At 38.6% G+C, this 21,330-nt stretch overlaps 1 protein-coding gene across 3 annotated transcripts in view; it reads right to left on the reverse strand.

Moving 5' to 3' along the window:
• LOC126355177 (cytochrome P450 6k1-like) overlaps positions 1-21,330 on the reverse strand; it is a 103,668-nt gene that overhangs the window by 15,054 nt on the left and 67,284 nt on the right. For all 3 annotated transcript variants that reach the window (XM_050005391.1, XM_050005390.1, XM_050005389.1), the window contains one exon: positions 13,097-13,247. In XM_050005391.1, coding sequence (XP_049861348.1) covers positions 13,097-13,247 — 151 coding nt within the window. The remainder of the gene's footprint in view (positions 1-13,096; positions 13,248-21,330) is intronic.

The following is a 21,330-nucleotide window of genomic DNA, read 5'->3' on the forward strand; positions in this document are numbered from 1 at the left end:
TCCAGTTGAAGAATTTTGCGCATTGCTAGGAAAGCATGTGCTGAGTCACATCCTGTGTTGTCACTCATATCTACAACACTTGTGGTCTTGTTTTGAAAATATGTCACTCCTGTAAAAACTGAAACCTGGTCATTACTCCAATGATACCCTTGTACTTCTTGTGGGAGAATTACAGACCAGTTCTCAGCAAAAACACAGTGAAGCACTAAACATATTTCTTCAGCCTGTACACACCCTTTCACTTCTGCAATGTGTTGTTGTTGCAACCTCTTCAGATGCTGGTGTGTTACTGCTTGCACTGGCCATTTACCAAATTTGTCAATGAAACTGTCAAAGGCAACAGTTTCCTTAATTAGTTTATTTTCCTCCCATGTTGCATATGTAATTTCTGCAGAGGTATCTGCTATGTCTTCCACGCCAAGTGCCTGTAAAGACAGTCCTCCCTTTCCAGGGCAGTCACCCCATTCTTGAAACAAAGAAGTCTCTTGCCTTACGTCACAGACTACTAATGACTTCACATTCCCAACTAAGGTGTCACATGTCACGTGCTCCAGTAATTTCTTCAAAGCTACCACACAAAGGTCAAAATTTGCACAGTACATGCATAAACAGACATCTCTAGGTGGGTTTGGAACTACCCACTTAGGCCGTAGAGCAAAAAATTTTGATCTTCCAATATATGAAGTTGTAAAGTTGCTCTTACAAATTGCAAAGGTTTCTTTAATACTGCGAGTCATGTACCTCTTTGCTTACATAACTTTTTAACTTTCAACTGTAACAGTTATAGTGTATATTTTGTTGGCACTCTGGCAAGAACGGTCCCACTTATTTTCCAGATAAAGTAACTACACTGTCTGAACTTGAGGTGCTTCTACATGATAACCATAATAGGGATCTGGTCTTCTAAAGACTCCTTTTACTGACCTCACATATCTTGATTTGTCTACTATGTACTGATTGGAACATGGTTCAAAATTTTTTCTTTGAAAATTTTTGTAGAATAATCGTTAATACTTGCACCTTTTCACTGCAGAATGTACAATATACAACAGCTGAATTGATATTTGTCAAAACTTTCTGGCAAGAGGTGCAAGCGTGCATTGGTTCATTTTCTTCTGAAGATGGAATTTTTACTTTGAAGAGTGTGATCAGTTTTCCTGTAGTGTATTCATCCATAGCTTTATTAATTTCTCTGTGATTCCTTGATGCATAGAGCTTATGACTCACCTTCACTGACCACGGTTTCTTAATAGGACTAACACCTACCTCTGTAGTTGACTGATTCAGGGTATTTAATTCTTCCTCTATTGATGCAAAATTTGCATCATCTGCACCATGGGAGGCTTCAACTTGTTCAGATACTATCGTTGTTATTCTGTCAAAACATTTAGAACACAAAAAGTCATCACTGGAAACATCTTCACTTTGAAACAGAGTCTTCGAATGAGAACACTTATCCCCAACCTGAACAAAGTCTGTTTTTTGGTTTCTCTTATACAACACTCTTTTACGGATATCCAAATAGCACACTTCACTCTCCTGTGGCCCCAGTCAGAAGACATTTCAATCAGTCCTTTTCACAAAATACACTGCAACTGTGTCAACTGGCAAATTCATCATGAAAACACAGAACTCACTGAATGGTCTCAGATTTCTTAGAAGCCTCTTCAGTAAACAAATCAACTCTGAACAATTACAATATAGAAACTTGCAGTGAACAACCACGACAAAGAAGCTGGCAAAAAAAACAACAAAGTGTAAGAAATATCTGCAACAATGAAAGCGAAAAGAAATAACTGGAACAAAGAAAGTGACAAGAAATAACTGCAACAAATACAATAGGAATAAACATGGTAACAAAGATGTTAGTAAGAAACAACTCCAGTGAAAACATACTTTACCCTTGAAAGTTTAAAAAAATGATTTTTTAAAAAATAAAATGTGTCCACCTTAAAAGTGGAAGTTCTCCTTGACAGAGAATGTAGTACTACATGGTACTAATCAACGGAAAAAAATCAAACTTTTCTGGATTGGCATTCTAGAAAAAAAAAATTGTAAATTATTAAACAAATTGAGAATGCTAGAGTAAAAGAACTTTGACAGATGTGTCCAAACAGAGGATACCATTGTAATCATAAAGCAACTAGCTTTCAAATAAAAAACTCAACAAAAAATCAAGATTTGTTACAGAGGTACAGCATTAAAAAAAAATTCTGAAATTTGCATCTTCAAAATGGTGTTCACAGTGTCATCTCTGGAGGCCTGTATCTTGGGTCAGGAATTTTTTTTTTGAGATAAAAAAAAACATACATGTTTCTTACGTACTACTGAATTTTAACATATGCTAAATTCAGTAACATCCGAGACTATGAAGGTACCCCCCCCCCCCCCCCCCCTGCCTGAAGTGATGCGGATTATGCCAAATGCATGTTCATCAACCATGTCATTTTAAAATGATGGATATATTGTGATAGGATTTTGAACACAACATAGTGCAGTTATTCTGTAAAATTTAAGCCTTATTCTTATATTGTATTTCTGCTAGAGGTAGTTTTCTTTGAAGGGCTGCATTGAAACACAGTTCTTACTACATGAGGAGTGTTTAAAAAGTAATGGGGGATTTGTAATTTCATGTGATGTATTAGTCCAATTTGAATAACTCTTTTGTCATTGTGCTGGTAAGCATGCCTGTTGTCACCTTTCAGAAATTTTACTGGTGTTTTAGCAGTAATGGCAACTATTTACTTTGTTTAAAATGAATCTGAGAATTTGTATTATGTTTTGCTACAACAACAGAATAAAGTTCATCAAGGTTTCAGAAATGTTAAATACTGACCCCCTACAAAATCTTGATTGTGGAGACTGGCTGATCTGTAGCACACCCTGAGGTCAAGATTAGATTGGAAGATTGCAATTTGGTTGTGAGTTGGCTAAGCAGAAAACCTGGTTTTGGTAACAAACTGATTGGTAGCAAAACCATGTTTACACCTGGACAACACTGAAAAATGCAAGGGGGGGGGGGGGGGTCGAATATGTAACTTTAACTAAATATATCTTATGGTGCATCTGATCTGAGTGAAACAAGGATATACGAGTGCTATAGCTATTTCCCGCCCCATGAACCAGAGACCTTGCCGTTGGTGGGGAGGCTTGCGTGCCTCAACGATACAGGTAGCCGTACTGTAGGGGCAACCACAATGGAGGGGTATCTGTTGAGAGGGCAGACAAACATGTGGTTCCTGAAGAGGGGCAGCAGCCTTTTCAGTAGTTGCAAGGGCAACAGTCTGGATGATTGACTGATCTGGCCTCGTAACAATAACCAAAACAGCCTTGCTGTGCTGGTACTGCAAACCGCTGAAAGCAAGGGGAAACTACAGCCGTAATTTTGCCCGAGGACATGAAGCTTTACTATATGGTTAAATGATGATGGCGTCCTCTTGGGTAAAATATTCCAGATCTCCGGGTGGGGACTACTCAAGATGATGTCGTTATCAGGAGAAAGAAAACTGGCATTCTACGGATCGGAGAGTGGAATGTCAGATCCCTTAATCGGGCAGGTAGGTTAGAAAATTTAAAAAGGGAAATGAATAGGTTAAAGTTAGATATAGTGGGAATTAGTGAAGTTCGGTGGCAGGAGGAACAAGACCTTTGGTCAGGTGAATACAGGGTTATAAACACAAAATCAAATAGGGGTAATGCAGGAGTAGGTTTAATAATGAATAAGAAAATAGGAATGTGGATAAGCTACTACAAACAGCATAGTGAACGCATTATTGTGGCCAAGATAGATACAAAGCCCACACCTACTACAGTAGTACAAGTTTATATGCCAACTAGCTCTGCAGATGACGAAGAAATTGAAGAAATGTATGGTGAAATAAAAGAAATTATTCAGATAGTGAAGGGTGACGAAAATTTAATAGTCATGGGTGACTGGAATTCGGTAGTAGGAAACGTAGTAAGTGAATATGGATAGGGGCTAAGAAATGAAAGAGGAAGCCGCCTGGTAGAATTTTGCACAGAGCATAACTTAATCATAGCTAACACTTGTTTCAAGAATCATAAAAGAAGGCTATATACATGGAAGAAACCTGGAGATACTGACAGGTTTCAGATAGATTATATAATGATAAGACAGAGATTTGGGAACCAGGTTTTAAATTGTAAGACATTTCCAGGGGCAGATGTGGACTCTGACCACAATCTATTGGTTATAACCTGTAGATTAAAACTGAAAAACTGCAAAAAGGTGGGAATTTAAGGAGATGGGACCTGGATAAACTGAAAGAACCAGAAGTTGTACAGAGTTTCAGTGAGAGCATAAGGGAACAACTGACAGGAATGGAGGAAAGAAATATAGTAGAAGAAGAATGGGTAGCTTTGAGGGATGACATAGTGAAGGCAGCAGAGGATCAAGTAGGTAAAAAGACGAGGGCTAGTAGAAATCCTTGGGTAACAGAAGAAATATTGAATTTAATTGATGAAAGGAGAAAATATAAAAATGCAGTAAATGAAGCAGGCAAAAAGGAATACAAACGTCTCAAAAATGAGATCAACAGGAAGTGCAAAATGGCTAAGCAGGGATGGCTAGAGGACAAATGTAAGGATGTAGAGGCTTACCTCACTAGGGGTAAGATAGATACTGCCTACAGGAAAATTAAAGAGACCTTTGGAGTAAAAAGAACCACTTGTATGAACATCAAGAGCTCAGATGGAAACCCAGTTCTAAGCAAAGAAGGGAAAGCAGAAAGGTGGAAGGAGTATATAGAGGGTCTATAAAAGGGTGATGTACTTGAGGACAATATTATGGAAATGGAAGAGGATGTAGATGAAGATGAAATGGGAGATACAATACTGCGTGGAGTTTGACAGAGCACTGAAAGACCTAAGTCGAAACAAGACCCCTGGAGTAGACAACATTCCATCAGAACTACTGACGGCCTTGGGAGAGCCAGTCCTGACAAAACTCTACCATCTTGTGAGCAAGATGTACGAGACATGTGAATTACCCTTAGACTTCAAGAAGAATATAATAATTCCATTCCCAAAGAAAGCAGGTGTTGACAGATGTGAAAATTACCGAACTATCAGTTTAATAAGTCACAGCTGCAAAATACTAACACAAATTCTTTACAGGCGAATGGAAAAACTAGTAGAAGCCTACCTCGAGGAAGATCAGTTTGGATTCCGTGGAAATACTGGAACACGTGAGGCAATACTGACCTTACGACTTATCTTAGAAGAAAGATTAAGGAAGGGCAAACCTACGTTTCTAGCATTTGTAGACTTAGAGAAAGCTTTTGACAATGTTGACTGGAATACTCTCATTCAAATTCTGAAGGTGGCAGGGATAAAATACAGGGAGAGAAAGGCTATTTACAACCAGATGGCAGTTATAGGAGTCGAGGGACGTGAAAGGGAAGCGTTGGTTGGGAAGGGAGTGAGACAGGGTTGTAGTCTCTCCCCGATGTTATTCAATCTTTATATTGAGCAAGCAGTGAAGGAAACAAAACAAAAATTTGGAGTAGGTATTAAAATCCATGGAGAAGAAACAAAAACTTTGAGGTTCGCCGATGACATTGTAATTCTGTCAGAGACAGTAAAGGACTTGGAAGAGCAGTTGAACGGAATGGATAGTGTCTTGAAAGGAGGATATAAGATGAACATCAATGCAAGCAAAACAAGGAAAATTGAATGTAGTCGAATTAAGTCGGGTGATGCTGAGGGAATTAGATTAGGAAATGAGACACTTAAAGTAGTAAAGGAGTTTTGCTATTTGGGGAGGAAAATAACTGATGATGGTCGAAGTAGAGAGGATATAAAATGGAGACTGGCAATGGCAAGGAAAGCATTTCTGAAGAAGAGAAATTTGTTAACATCGAGTATAGATTTAAATGTCAGGAAGTCGTTTCTGAAAGTATTTGTATGGAGTGTAGCTATGTATGGAAGCGAAACATGGACGATAAATAGTTTGGACAAGAAGAGAATAGAAGCTTTCGAAATGTGGTGCTACAGAAGAATGCTGAAGATTAGATGGGTAGATCATATAACTAATGAGGAAGTATTGAATAGGATTGGGGAGAAGAGAAGTTTGTGGCACAACTTGACCAGAAGAAGGGATCGGTTGGTAGGACATGTTTTGAGGCATCAAGGGATCACCATTTTAGTATTGAAGAGCAGTGTGGAGGGTAAAAACCATAGAGGGAGGCCAAGAGATGATTACACTAAGCAGATTCAGAAGGATGTAGGTTGCAGTAGGTACTGGGAGATGAAGAAGCTTGCACAGGATAGAGTAGCATGGAGAGCTGCATCAAACCAGTCTCAGGACTGAAGACCACAACAACAACACTAGACCTAGCAGACTGCATTTGCTTCAACTAGTAACATATTTCACCAGAATGCAGTGAGATTATAACTGAGCTCAATATTGTATGTCATAAAAAACAGTGACATCTGTCAGCAAGAGGACATTTAAGAGAGACAAAACATCAAAATCTGCTTATACATCAAAATTTTATTTGTTACCAGTTCTGATCAAACTGGTATTCAGCAGAAAACACAAAACAAAGGTATAGCAAGCCTATATGGCATCACTCCTATGGGACGTCAATAGCAAAAAGTTATATCATTCTGCATCACTGTCACCAGGGGTAAAATACCAGATAATTATAATTAAGGTGCATGTTTTACATTTGTCAACTGTGGGCTGTAATTATCATGTGTCAGCAAAACTTTGTAGATATTCTAATGCCTTAATGCAGAACCAATTTGTGCCAGAAAAAAATTAGTTCTTATTTTGGCCACTGGTTGCAAATCTGGCAATGTGAATGCAAGAAAGATGTATAGAAATGTTTCCATGTCATTGAAGTGATGTGCTGCACAGGTTATTTAGGACAAATGAATGATGAATGTTGACTACTGAAGCACATTTATTTAATGAAGTTTGTTGGAAAGTGGGATATGCCTATTGAGCGTGGAGTTTTTTTGTATATACATGTTGAATGAATGGTAAGGGAGACAGCATTGTTACTGGATGGAGTGAAGCTAGCAGCAACTCACATTTGGCCAAACTTGCTTCACATATTGTTTTCTATGTGCAGGATCCCAACCTTGGAATTACACTGGCCTCCATGGAATGCATAAGAACGTCACAGAAAAAAGCAAGTTCCCGAGTAGGGCTGCTGTGAACACTCATGTAACTCAGTTCATTGTGAATGGTTTAGAAATATACTTGTCAAGGTGAGAGAGAACTGTCTGGAGTGTCTCTTGTGTTTTAAGAGTCATTATAATATATGTGGTTTACAAAAGAAAAAATTGTCTCATTTAATAATGTACAGAGAAGCAGTCTGTTGTTGAGTTCTCAGCACTCAGCAACACATCAGATAGGTGAAGAAATCAGTTATATGAAGCATACACAGAATAGCTGGATGCTGATTTGGAGAGAGAGAGAGAGAGAGAGAGAGAGAGAGAGAGAGAGAGAGAGAGAGAGAGAGAGCGAGAGCAAGATTTTTTCAAGGCAAGACACAGGTAAACAGGAAAAGGTGTTTTGACATTAGCAAGCTATCCTCCGGCTAATGTTATACACTGCCCAGCGAAAAATGTCATGCAAATACCTAGAAAACATTTCAATGTGTAAAGGATTACGAATGGATCGTGGGTAGAAAATATCAAACAAGTGAGAAAGACATAATATCGATTTCATTATTAACTACCGCTTATTCAATTTGTTCTATACGAGTGCCAGAGACACTAATGAGATGCTATAAATCACCAGATTTGCACCTGGTGATCAAAATTGTCCCACTTTCCAAACTACATTAAAATAAATGTGCTTCAATAGTTGACAAAAAATCATCCGTCAGTCCTAAATACCCTTGCAACACATCACTTCAGCAAAGTGAACATGTCTATATGTCTTTCTTATATTCACATCTCCAGATCTGCACCCAGTCACCAAACTGGAACCATTTTTTATTTATTTATTTATTTTTTCCCCCACAGTAAATCAGTTCTCCATTAACGCATTAGAGTGTCTACCAAGTTTCACTGCCATCTGACAGTCATAGCCCTCACTGGATCTCCGTGAGTAGCTGCACTCTAATTATGTCTACCCAATACATTTATGCAGTTGAGTAATCTCAGTACATGATTCGTTTCTATGTCTGCCGCCCTCAGATGAAGAATAAATTAAGAATGTGAATGATACATGTTTAACTTTGATGGACTCAAAGAGGAAAGGTTTCATGAATAGTAGCAGCAGATTGTTCAGCACAAGTAAGGATATGCAAATGAAGGTGCTGCTGATAAAAAGAAATTTTCAAACTGCATGTGGTGAAGAATTCACCATGGGAGTGATGTGTAATGATGATTATTAGGATGATGATGATGATGATGAGACTGCAGCTTATGTTTCAGCTATCTTGGTGACTGCCTGCAGTGTTTGATGAAGATCTGCTTGTGTTTTAGTGTCATACAATCAGTCTAAGGAAACCACATGACTGCTTTCGAGACCACATGGACAACACTGTTCAGACATCTGTTTTATTTTGATATGCTGTTAAATGTTTCAACATGAATGGCATTAAAATTATTCCTATAAGATGTCCTGATAATGAAAAGGAAAGAGTAACAGTGCCCAGGAAGTCAGCAGGATGAAGTCAGCCTATGTAGCTCTTCACAGTAAAACTGGGTGAAGATCTTAGCTTCAGACAGCATGAGATGGAAAGGATGACTAACAACCTGATGCTAGATTGGCAGATGGTTGTTTGGAACACAGTACTAGGCCATTTGCTTAACAGACTGTTGGTGCTGAATTCTTTCACATGTCAGCCTATCTAAGAAGTTAAGGATTTGATATCAAAGAATAACACAGATCTAGTAATAAATCTGATTTTATTACACAACTTCAAGTAATGATTGTTGTGAAAAGGCCTTTCAAGACTAACCTGTGACAGTTTTATACTGAGTGGCTTCTTCAAAAAATACCATGCCCTCAATAATGAGGACAGTTAAAGAAACCTTCAATATACATCATTACTGCCTTGAGCAGACTCTCAGGTGAAATGATTCACAAAGTTCTGTGAATCTGATGCCAAGGATGACTCAGAAGATGACATAATATGAGAGGAGTGTCAGGAAGGAAGAAATAGCACCAGGATTATAAATGCTGGTGCTGTGATGATGATGTTTATGATAGTAAGTAAAAAGATGATGTGAAAATAAAAATGCAGGAAAACCAATCTTTTGTTTACTGCTTGATTCATCTTGCATTTTTGTACAGTGCATGGTATTCATCTGACATAAGACTGGCCACACTTTGGGGTATTTAGTGCACCACAGGTGTTTCAAGACCTACTGCATCTTTAACTAGTCTCAATGATCGCTAGATTTTCAATGGAGGCTTGCTGACTGGCTTCATTTTGTGTCTCTCAGAAGCCAGTTTAACGTATCCAACACAGAGCCACAGAACAGTAAAAATGCAAACGTCTTTTCCTGCATCTCATCAGTGATCTTAATGTTCTTCTTACTTGAGAACTACTCATTTATTTGGTGTTAGTTGCAACCACTGTTCCTGACGACACTGTGTATGTGGCTCAGCTCACAGGGCAGGATATCAGTCAATAAAGTGCATAAGTATACAATAGGTAGTGTTAACCTTTTTGTATCAGTAAAATAGTTTATAATTTTGATTAGTCAAAATTTGTTAATGACGTACTCAAAGAATCCAGCAGTGTGTAACCTAGCTACACTGTCTATAAGCATGGGTCAGCAGGATGACACTGGTAGACACCAGAACCCTATGGAAGCAATGCCACTAGTGGTCTGTGCCTCCAAACATTTGCCATTTAACCGTAAGCAGTTGCTCATGTAAACAAGGCTACTGCCAAATTAGTTTTTATCAGGAGTTTGTCTGGATGTCAGTCATTGCCAATTGTTCACATAACAATGAACCATGCCTGTGTATGGACTCAGATGAAAGTATTATCTACTAGCCAACATCATAATCCTGCCTAGCATTTATTGTGTGGACTCTGATTGTGAAATGTCTTTATCTTTTATTCAGGGTTGGCTTATATCTGTGCATATATTTTAACATACAGCCATTGATCTCTAAAACTGATCATCATGTGGATAAACATGGTTACACAGTGTCACAGGAAACCACCACCCACTGTTTATGGCCCAGATTTATGCTCAGATTTCATGCTGTGAGGATTTCTTGTAAACAGTATTTGTGTGCGCAGATGTGTGTTATGGCTCAAATAAAGTCTAGTTTTGGGTGACCCAGCAGTTAAAAATAAAAATTTATCAAGAAGTCTCTTCAAAATAGGGGGTTGTCTTTTATGCAGGGTTGATTTATAGCTGGGCATACATTTTAACATACAGCCATTGATCTCCAAAACTGATCTTCATGTGGATAAACATGGTTACACAGTGTCACAGAAACCATCACATCCAAAGGAAAAATTTCAGGATATTTGTAACTTGAATCCCAAGAGCATGAAGTGGAAAGGGAGGGTAGGGGTTTGGACAAAAAGATCTCCACTCTACCAGTTGCTGTTCTCCAAGTAAATTATATAGTAGCTGAACGGATCAAAGAAAACTTGAATCTCATTACAAATAAGTACCTCACTCATACAGTTATAATTGGTGGAGATTTCAATCTACCCTCAATCTGTTGGCGAAAATACATGTTCAGAGCCAGTGAGGGACAGAAAACATCTTACAAAATTGTACTAAATGCTTTCTCTGAGAATTACTTTGAACAATTAGTTCACGAGCGCACACAAATTGTAAAATGGTTGCGAAAACATACTTGACCTTTTAGCCACAAATAATCCTGATCTAATAGAGCGCATCATGACAGATAGAGGGATTAGTGAACACAAAATCAATGTAGCGAGGCTCAAAACCATATCAACCAAAACCTCTAAAAAGAAATGCAAAATATATCCATTTAAAACAGCAGATAAAAATTGACTTGATGCCTTCCTAAGAGAGAGTCCCCAGGCCTTCCAAACTAATTATGTAAGTGTAGACCAGATATGGCTCAAATTCAAAGATACAGTATCAACAGCAATAGATAGATTCATACTGCATAAGTTAATAAGAGATGGGACTGATCAACCATGGTACACAAACACGTCAGAACACTGTTGCAGAAGCAACGAAAAAAGCATGCCAAATTCAGAAGAATGCAAAATCCCCAGGACTGGCTAAGTTTCACAGAAGCTCAAAATTTAGTGCAGACATCAGTGTGAGATGCTTTTAATAGTTTCCACAATGAAACATTGTCTCAAAATATGGTAGAAAACCCAAAGAGATTCTGGTTGTATGTAAAGTACACCAGTGGCAAAAAACAGTCAATACCATCACTGCGCAATAGCGATGGAAATGTTACCAATGATGGTGTCACTAAAGCAGAGTTACTAAATAAGGTTTTCCGTAATTCCTTCACGAAAGAAGACAAAGTAAATAATCCAGAATTCGAAACCAGAACAGCTGTTAACATGACTGACATAAAAGTAGACATCTTAGATGTTGTGAAACAACTCAAATCACTTAAGAAAGGCAAGTCTTCCGGTCCAGATGGTATACCAATTAGGTTCCTTTCAGAGTATGCAGACACAATAGCGCCTTTCTTAGCAATCATATCAACATCTCACTTGATGAAAGGTCTGTTCCTAAAGACTGGAAAGTAGCACAGGTCACACAAATATTCAAGAAAGGAAATAGGAGTAACCCATTGAATTACAGACCCATATCACTGACCTCAATTTGCATTAATATTTGGAGCATATACTGTATTCAAATATTATTAATCACCTTGAAGAAAATGGGTTCTTGATACATAACACACACAGATTCAGAAAATATCATTCTTGTGCAACACAGCTAGCTCTTTATTCCCCTGAAGTAATGAGTGCTGTTGACAAGGGATTTCAGATCAATTCCATATTCCTAGATTTCCCAAAGGATTTTGAAACAGTTCCTCACAAGCAACTACTAATAAAATTGTGTGCATATGGAGTATCATCTCAGTTGTGTGACTGGATTCGTGATTTCCTCTCAGAGAGGTCACAGTTCATAGTGATAGACGGTAAACCATCGAGTAGAACAGAAGTGATATCTGGCATTCTGCAAGGTAGTTTCATAGGACCTCTGCTGTTCCTGATTTACATAAATGATCTAGGTGATAATCTGAGCACCCCCTTAGATTGTTTGCATATTATGCTGTAATTTACCATCAAGAATAATCATCAGATGATCAATTCCAATAGCAAAATGATCTAGAGAGAATTTCTGAATGGTGCGAAAAGTGGCAATTGGCACTAAACAAACAAAAGTGTGAGGTCATCCACATGGGTACTAAAAGAAATCCGACAAATTTTGGGTATACAATATATTGCACAAATCTAAGGACTGTCAATTCGACTAAATACCTAGGATTACAATTATGAGCAACTTAAATTGAAAAGACCACGTAGATAATATTGTGGGGAAGGCGAAACAAAGACTGCACTTTGTTGGCAGAATGCTTAGAAGATGTGACAAACCCACTAAAGAGACAGCCTACATTACACTTGTCCGTCCCCTGCTGGAATATTGCTGCACAGTATGGGATCCTTACCCAGGTAGGATTGACGGAGAACATCGAAAGAGTGCATGGAAGGGCAGCTCATTTTGTGTTATTGTGCAATAGGGTTGAGAGTGTCACTGATATGATACGCGAGTTGGGGTGGCAGTCACTGAAACAAAGGTGGCTTTCTTTACGGTAGATCTATTTATGAAATTTCAATCAGCAACTTTCTCTTCTGAATGCGAAAATATTTTGTTGACACCCACCTACATAGGGAGAAATGATCATCATAATAAAATAAGAGAAATCAGAGCTTGAATGGAAAGATTTAGGCGTTCCTTTTTCCCACGCACCATTTGAGAGTATAATGGTAGAGAATTAGTACGGAAAATGGTTTGATGAACCCTCTGCCAGGCACTTAAGTGTGAATTGCAGAGTAACCATGTACATGAAGTAGATGTAAACTCATGAAGCCACTGAAAAAAATCTATAAATCAAATAATGCTGTCAGCTTACCTGATTCCTGGATACGCTGCTCTTTTATGTCTTCATTTTCCTTTGCGGCAGCATCCAAAACCAATTGCAAGAAGTCATTCCTCCTTGCACTTTCATTATTCTTACGATAATCTTTTGTATCTTGGACCACTTTTGCGAGAAAAGCTATGGACTAAAACAAATAATGGAAATAAACAAAAACTTCAAATAAATAAATTGTACAAATATTGATAGCAGAAGTAACTGCAATGTGATCCTGAAGGTCAGTTAAAGAACAAAAACTGGAGAGGCTTGTGTCTGGCATTTCTTTCTTTTCCCTCACTTTTCTGGCTCTCTTTTTTGCCTTCTCCTAAACCTTATTTTATTGTTTCTGCAATTCTCCTCCCCGTCCTCATCAAGATTTGGGCTTATAGACTCAGTTCTTCCTTTTCATTGACTTAACATGTGCCTTCAATAACCCTTTCTATATACCAAGGCCTCTACTGTCTTATTTTCACTTTCACTTACTGTGGTTTCATCATTCTTCAACCACTTAAATAGATGCTTACAACAGTAACATTTGAACAGCTGATGAGCTTCGCCATAACAATCTGCCTTTTGTCAAAGTCACTGTATCAGTGAGTTTCCCCATCTGCAACCCTTACCATCTCCAGAATTATTTATATTTATCTCTTCTCCACCTACATATTTTTCTTACAGTGTCACCCACCAGCACTGCCACCAGGTAGCATTTGATTTTTGCGATGGGAACTGCACTGCACGACAAAGAAACGGAACAGCTGAGCCTCATTTATCTTCAGGAGGCAAAATTCCAGTATTGACAACAGATGCATATAAAAGTAGAAAAACTGTTCCTAGTTTTCATAACTATTAGTTCCTTCCACAGGGAGGAAAGAGGGATAGATTGAGGAAGGTTAGAAAGGAGGAGTATGTCACCAAGATCTTAGAATGAGAAAGATCCACTTGTGAGGACGAATGGAAACCAAGATAAGGGAGAAGTATCAGAAATAGGAAGAGGTCAAATTTAATATATCACACACTATCACCTACTAGATAGTGTACTACCATGTACTACTTAGTATACCTTACTATATCTATATATCATACAGGTAAAAACTAATTTATTTAATTATTTTATATTTATTTACCATTGTTCACAGTTACAGCCTATTATCTGGAAAGCTAGCTTATGCTATAAACTCACATTTTGAATACTATAAAAAGTGTATATCATAATTATTTACACCTGGTATTTACCACCATTATGAAAAAGAATCCCTAATACTAAACAATACTACAAAGAAAACCTAATACCTCAATGAAGAAACTAAAAAGACAAACAGAAAACTAATTTCTGCTGCTACAATACTATTATCAACTCCTTATTCGATTACACAATTACTAATGATCTGTATCCACAGTAACAAATATTTATGGGTACTCCTGGATGATAGCTGTAATTTCATGCATCATATAGGATGGATGGGCAGAAAAGGTACAGATATAACAAAATTATGACCACTGCAAATAGACAGTTTTGACTTCCATTTGTTACTGTGTTTTCTAATTATCATCATTTAAATTTATTTTAGGATTTCTTGCTAGGGTCAATTTCAGTAAAAGTACATAGTTTTGTGAGATGTTAGTGACAATTACATGCTTAAACTTCATTCTTAGTGACAATTACATGCTTAAACTTCATTCTTAAAGTTCATGGAGTGCAGCATTACATTTGTCTTCTGTTATTCTTCTTGACCCACTGCTTGTGATGAACAACACATCACCTGTAAATGTAACCAATCGCCTTACGTTACCACTGTCATGTAACTTCTGTAGCATAGGCTTCAATGTCACATCACATGATAGTGCTTGCGGACAGCCTTTCAATATGGTCATCATCAATTCCTTTCCTGGCCACATTAAAGACATAATATCTCCTGCAGAAACAGTCTCTCAGGCAGTTGTAGGGCATCTGTGGATACTACAAGTGCCTTGGGACCAAAGAGAAACGGCCACCACAAGTTATCGAAAACACCAGTAATACTGATGATCACTGTCAAGCATATGTAGAATGAGTGTCAGCTACTGGCAAAATCACCTTAGTTATTGAATCTTCAGTTGACCTGCCCCTTCTAAATATATTCTGGTGAAGCGCTACCACATGTTGTAGTATTTTGCATAATAGTTTTTCAAATATCTTACCAAGTTCAGTAGAGAAATTGGTCTGAAGGATTTGTGTATCATCAGATCCTTGCCTTGCCTAAGGATCAAATAGTTCATGAACCTAGGAATCTTTTTTTTTTTTTCAGTTTTAAATAAGTGTATTGACAGTACTGGAATTTTGTCTCCTGAAGGTAAATATCAGCCACCATTCAGTCTCTTCGTAATTCTAATTTTTCTCAAATGAATTTCACTTTTCATGTAATTCTTTATTTGTTTGTTAAGCACTACTTCCGCCCATGAAATATGGACCTTGCCGTTGTGTGCCTCAGTGATACAGATTGCCGTACCGTAGGTACAACCACAACGGAGGGGTATCTGTTGAGAGGCCAGACAAACATGTGGTTCCTGAAGAGGGGCAGCAGCCTTATCAGTAGTTGCAAGGGCAACAGTCTGGATGATGAATGATCTGGCCTTGTAACAATAACCAAAACAGCCTTGCTGTACTGGTACTGCGAACCGCTGAAAGCAAGGGGAAACTACGGCCGTAATTTTTCCCAAGGGAATGCAGCTTTACTGTATGATTAAATGATGATGGCATCCTCTTGGGTAAAATATTCCGGAGGTAAAATAGTCCCCCCTTCGGATCTCCGGGTGGGGTCTACTCAAGAGGATGTCATTATCAGGAAAAAGAAAACTGGCATTCTACGGATCAGAGCGTGGAATGTCAGATCCCTTAATCGGGCAGGTAGGTTAGAAAATTTAAAAAGGGAAATGGATAGGTTAAAGTTAGATATAGTGGGAATTAGTGAAGTTCGGTGGCAGGAGGAACAAGACTTCTGGTCAGGTGACTACAGGGTTATAAACACAAAATCAAATAGGGGTAATGCAGGAGTAGGTTCAATAATGAATAGGAAAATAGGAATGCGGGTAAGCTACTACAAACAGCATAGTGAACGCATTATTGTGGCCAAGATAGATACGAAGCCCACACCTACTACAGTAGTACAAGTTTATATGTCAACTAGCTCTGCAGATGACGAAGAAATTGAAGAAATGTATGATGAAATAAAAGAAATTATTCAGATAGTGAAGAGAGACGAAAATTTAATACTAATGGGTGACTGGAATTCAAGTGTAGGAAAAGGGAGAGAAGGAAACGAATTAAGTGAATATGGATTGGGGCTAAGAAATCAAAGAGGAAGCTGCCTGGTAGAATTTTGCACAGAGCACAACTTAATCATAGCTAACACTTGGTTTAAGAATCATGAAAGAAGGTAAAATAATCATGAAAGAAGGTTGCATACCTGGAAGAAGCCTGGAGATACTGACAGGTTTCAGATAGATTATATAATGGTAAGACAGAGATTTAGGAACCAGGTTTTAAATTGTAAGACATTTCCAGGGCCAGATGTGGATTCCGACCACAATCTATTCGTTATGACCTCTAGATTAAAACTGAAGAAACTGCAAAAAGGTGGGAATTTAAGGAGATGGGACCTGGATAAACTGAAAGAACCAGAGGTTGTACAGAGTTTCAGTAAGAGCATAAGGGAACAACTGACAGGAATGGAGGAAAGAAATATAGTAGAAGAAGAATGGGTAGCTTTGAGGGATGACATAGTGAAGGCAGCAGAGGATCAAGTAGGTAAAAAGACGAGGGCTAGTAGAAATCCTTGGGTAACAGAAGAAATATTGAATTTAATTGATGAAAGGAGAAAATATAAAAATGCAGTAAATGAAGCAGGCAAAAAGGAATACAAACGTCTCAAAAATGAGATCGACAGGAAGTGCAAAATGGCTAAGCAGGGATGGCTAGAGGACAAATGTAAGGATGTAGAGGCTTACCTCACTAGGGGTAAGATAGATACTGCCTACAGGAAAATTAAAGAGACCTTTGGAGTAAAAAGAACCACTTGTATGAACATCAAGAGCTCAGATGGAAACCCAGTTCTAAGCAAAGAAGGGAAAGCAGAAAGGTGGAAGGAGTATATAGAGGGTCTATAAAAGGGTGATGTACTTGAGGACAATATTATGGAAATGGAAGAGGATGTAGATGAAGATGAAATGGGAGATACAATACTGCGTGGAGTTTGACAGAGCACTGAAAGACCTAAGTCGAAACAAGACCCCTGGAGTAGACAACATTCCATCAGAACTACTGACGGCCTTGGGAGAGCCAGTCCTGACAAAACTCTACCATCTTGTGAGCAAGATGTACGAGACATGTGAATTACCCTTAGACTTCAAGAAGAATGTAATAATTCCATTCCCAAAGAAAGCAGGTGTTGACAGATGTGAAAATTACCGAACTATCAGTTTAATAAGTCACAGCTGCAAAATACTAACACAAATTCTTTACAGGCGAATGGAAAAACTAGTAGAAGCCTACCTCGAGGAAGATCAGTTTGGATTCCGTGGAAATACTGGAACACGTGAGGCAATACTGACCTTACGACTTATCTTAGAAGAAAGATTAAGGAAGGGCAAACCTACGTTTCTAGCATTTGTAGACTTAGAGAAAGCTTTTGACAATGTTGACTGGAATACTCTCATTCAAATTCTGAAGGTGGCAGGGATAAAATACAGGGAGAGAAAGGCTATTTACAACCAGATGGCAGTTATAGGAGTCGAGGGACGTGAAAGGGAAGCGTTGGTTGGGAAGGGAGTGAGACAGGGTTGTAGTCTCTCCCCGATGTTATTCAATCTTTATATTGAGCAAGCAGTGAAGGAAACAAAACAAAAATTTGGAGTAGGTATTAAAATCCATGGAGAAGAAACAAAAACTTTGAGGTTCGCCGATGACATTGTAATTCTGTCAGAGACAGTAAAGGACTTGGAAGAGCAGTTGAATGGAATGGATAGTGTCTTGAAAGGAGGATATAAGATGAACATCAATGCAAGCAAAACAAGGAAAATTGAATGTAGTCGAATTAAGTCGGGTGATGCTGAGGGAATTAGATTAGGAAATGAGACACTTAAAGTAGTAAAGGAGTTTTGCTATTTGGGGAGGAAAATAACTGATGATGGTCGAAGTAGAGAGGATATAAAATGGAGACTGGCAATGGCAAGGAAAGCATTTCTGAAGAAGAGAAATTTGTTAACATCGAGTATAGATTTAAATGTCAGGAAGTCGTTTCTGAAAGTATTTGTATGGAGTGTAGCTATGTATGGAAGCGAAACATGGACGATAAATAGTTTGGACAAGAAGAGAATAGAAGCTTTCGAAATGTGGTGCTACAGAAGAATGCTGAAGATTAGATGGGTAGATCATATAACTAATGAGGAAGTATTGAATAGGATTGGGGAGAAGAGAAGTTTGTGGCACAACTTGACCAGAAGAAGGGATCAGTTTGTAGGACATGTTGTGAGGCACCAAGGGATCACCATTTTAGTATTGAAGAGCAGTGTGGAGGGTAAAAACCATAGAGGGAGGCCAAGAGATGATTACACTAAGCAGATTCAGAAGGATGTAGGTTGCAGTAGGTACTGGGAGATGAAGAAGCTTGCACAGGATAGGGTAGCATGGAGAGCTGCATCAAACCAGTCTCAGGACTGAAGACCACATCAACAACAAGCTCTGCTTTGTAATTATTGACTTTTTCAAATCTAGATTTTTAATATAGCATTCCCATTCCTTAGCACAGATCAAAATAATCCCTGATAGCATGTACAAACTCATTGACTTCTCCATCCAGAGATACATAAAAACATAACAATATGTTGTTAGAGCACTTCCCTGTGAAAGTCAAAACTGTGGAAATTTAAGAATACAATTAAAAGTCTCCAGAATGAAATTTTCACTCTGCAGCAGAGTGAGTGCTGATACAGAACTTCCTGGAAGATTAAAACTGTGTGCCAGATTGAGACTCGAACTTGAGACCTATGCTTTTCTCGAGTTCGAGTGTTGGTCCGGCACACAGTATTAATCTGCCAGGAAGTTTCATAATTGAGAGTCTCTATGAAATTGTTAATATATTTGCTGAAAATAGTTTAGTGCAGTAGGATGCACTTTATTTCACTTCTGATGAATTTCTCTTCACCTTCTTGCTGGATTATTTGTGCCCCGCTTCCCACCTGCCCTTAGTTTCTTAGCTGTGTTCACTTTCTCTTCTGTTTCATTTAATACATGTCTGCAAGAATTTTTACTTGTAAAAGTGAAAACCCAACCCTGGGTCCTGGTACAAGGACATATTTGCCAGTAATTATAAAGAGTTCACTCAATCATCATGTTCTGTACGTCATATCATAAAGGGGCACCTTTAGGGATGTGGAAGGGATGTTCAGTGCTTGATGACAAAATTCAACACCTATTAGAAATTGTGTTAATAACTGATTAAAATTGCTTGCTAGCAACTATTTGCACTTACTTGTGCTAAATTTAACATAATACAATCAAAAGGAATTTTACTACTTTGCTGGCCACCGTGGCCTAGCTGTTCTAGGCGCGTCAGTCCGGAACCACGCTGCTGCTGTGGTCACAAGTTTGAATCCTGCCTCGGGCATGGATGTGTGTGATGTTCTTAGGTTTAAGTAGTTCTAAGGCTAGGGGACTGATGACCTCAGATGTTAAGTCCCATTTTTTTACTACTTTGAGAAAAGCTGCTGCTGATTCAGTTATATCAAATAGTTAATGTTTATTTTAATAAAACAGAAAGAAACTTCCACATGGGAAAAATATATTAAAAATAAAGATTCCAAGACTTACCAAGCGGGAAAGCGCCGGCAGACAGGCACATGAACAAAACACACAAACACACACACAGAATTACGAGCTTTCGCAACTGGCAGTTGCTTCGTCAGGAAGGAAGGAAGGAGAGGGAAAAATGAAAGGGTGTGGGTTTTAAGGGAGAGGGTAAGGGGTCATTCCAGTCTGCTTGTGTCTGTGTATGTGCGGATGGATATGTGTGTGTGTGTGTGCGAGTGTACACCTGTCCTTTTTTTTTCCCCTAAGGGAAGTCTTTCCGCTCCCGGGATTGGAATGACCCCTTACCCTCTCCCTTAAAACCCACACCCTTTCATTTTTCCCTCTCCTTCCTTCCTTCCTGACGAAGCAACTGCCAGTTGCGAAAGCTCGTAATTCTGTGTGTGTGTTTGTGTGTTTTGTTCATGTGCCTGTCTGCCGGCGCTTTCCCGCTTGGTAATGTTTATTTTATATTGACAACCATACCAGAATGTCTCAAAATGACAGTGACCCACCTGTTGTGAAGGACAAGGTGAAACTAAGATCCTTGAGGATCTCACCTTGTCACCAGAGTGACTTCCCAGTTCTTTACAGTCTGCCCCAGTAATAGTTAATGAGAAATTGGCTATTTATTGCACTGTAAATTAGTGTCATCATCATAGTGATTACATCCTTCCCATCTTCTCATGAGATGTTATTGTTGTGTCACAGCCAGACACCACACTTGCTAGGTGGTAGCCTTTAAGTCGGCTGCGGTCCGTTAGTATACGTCGGACCCACGTGTCGCCACTATCAGTGATTGCAGACCGAGCGCCACCACACGGCAGGTCTAGTCTAGAGAGACTTGCTAGCGCTTGCCCCAGTTGTACAGCCGACTTTGATAGTGATGCTTCACTGTCTAAATACGCTCTCATTTGCAGAGACAACAGTTTAGCATATCCTTCAGTTACGTCATTTGCTACAACTTAGCAAGGTGGCACATTCTATAATCTGAACAGATAATATTGTGAATCATGTACCATCAAGAGCAACGTTCATCATTAATGGATTAAAGCTAAGTATCAAACTAATTACGTCCACTTTCTGAATTCTAATTCCTTGTCATGTTCCAGACCTCACGTCAGTATAGTTCTTCCCTCCCCACGCCAGCCTGCGTGAGCTAAAACGCATGCATTTCGGCCTCCTCTAGTAACATGGTGTTGGCTCTTCTGCCAACACAACAGTTATCAATGCTAAAGATGGATTCCCACAAGAAAAATTTATGTCTAGAGACTGTTTGATTTTACTAACATAGATTAACTTCTTCTGGGTATGCATCACATCCCAAATAAGTTTGAGGAAAGACATACTCCTGTCTGACTGAACAGTGCTATTGTAATTGATTAATTCGTTTTCAAACTTCTATATTTTC

The sequence above is a fragment of the Schistocerca gregaria genome, chromosome 3 (genome assembly GCF_023897955.1).
Source record: "Schistocerca gregaria isolate iqSchGreg1 chromosome 3, iqSchGreg1.2, whole genome shotgun sequence".
Lineage (NCBI taxonomy): Eukaryota > Metazoa > Arthropoda > Insecta > Orthoptera > Acrididae > Schistocerca > Schistocerca gregaria.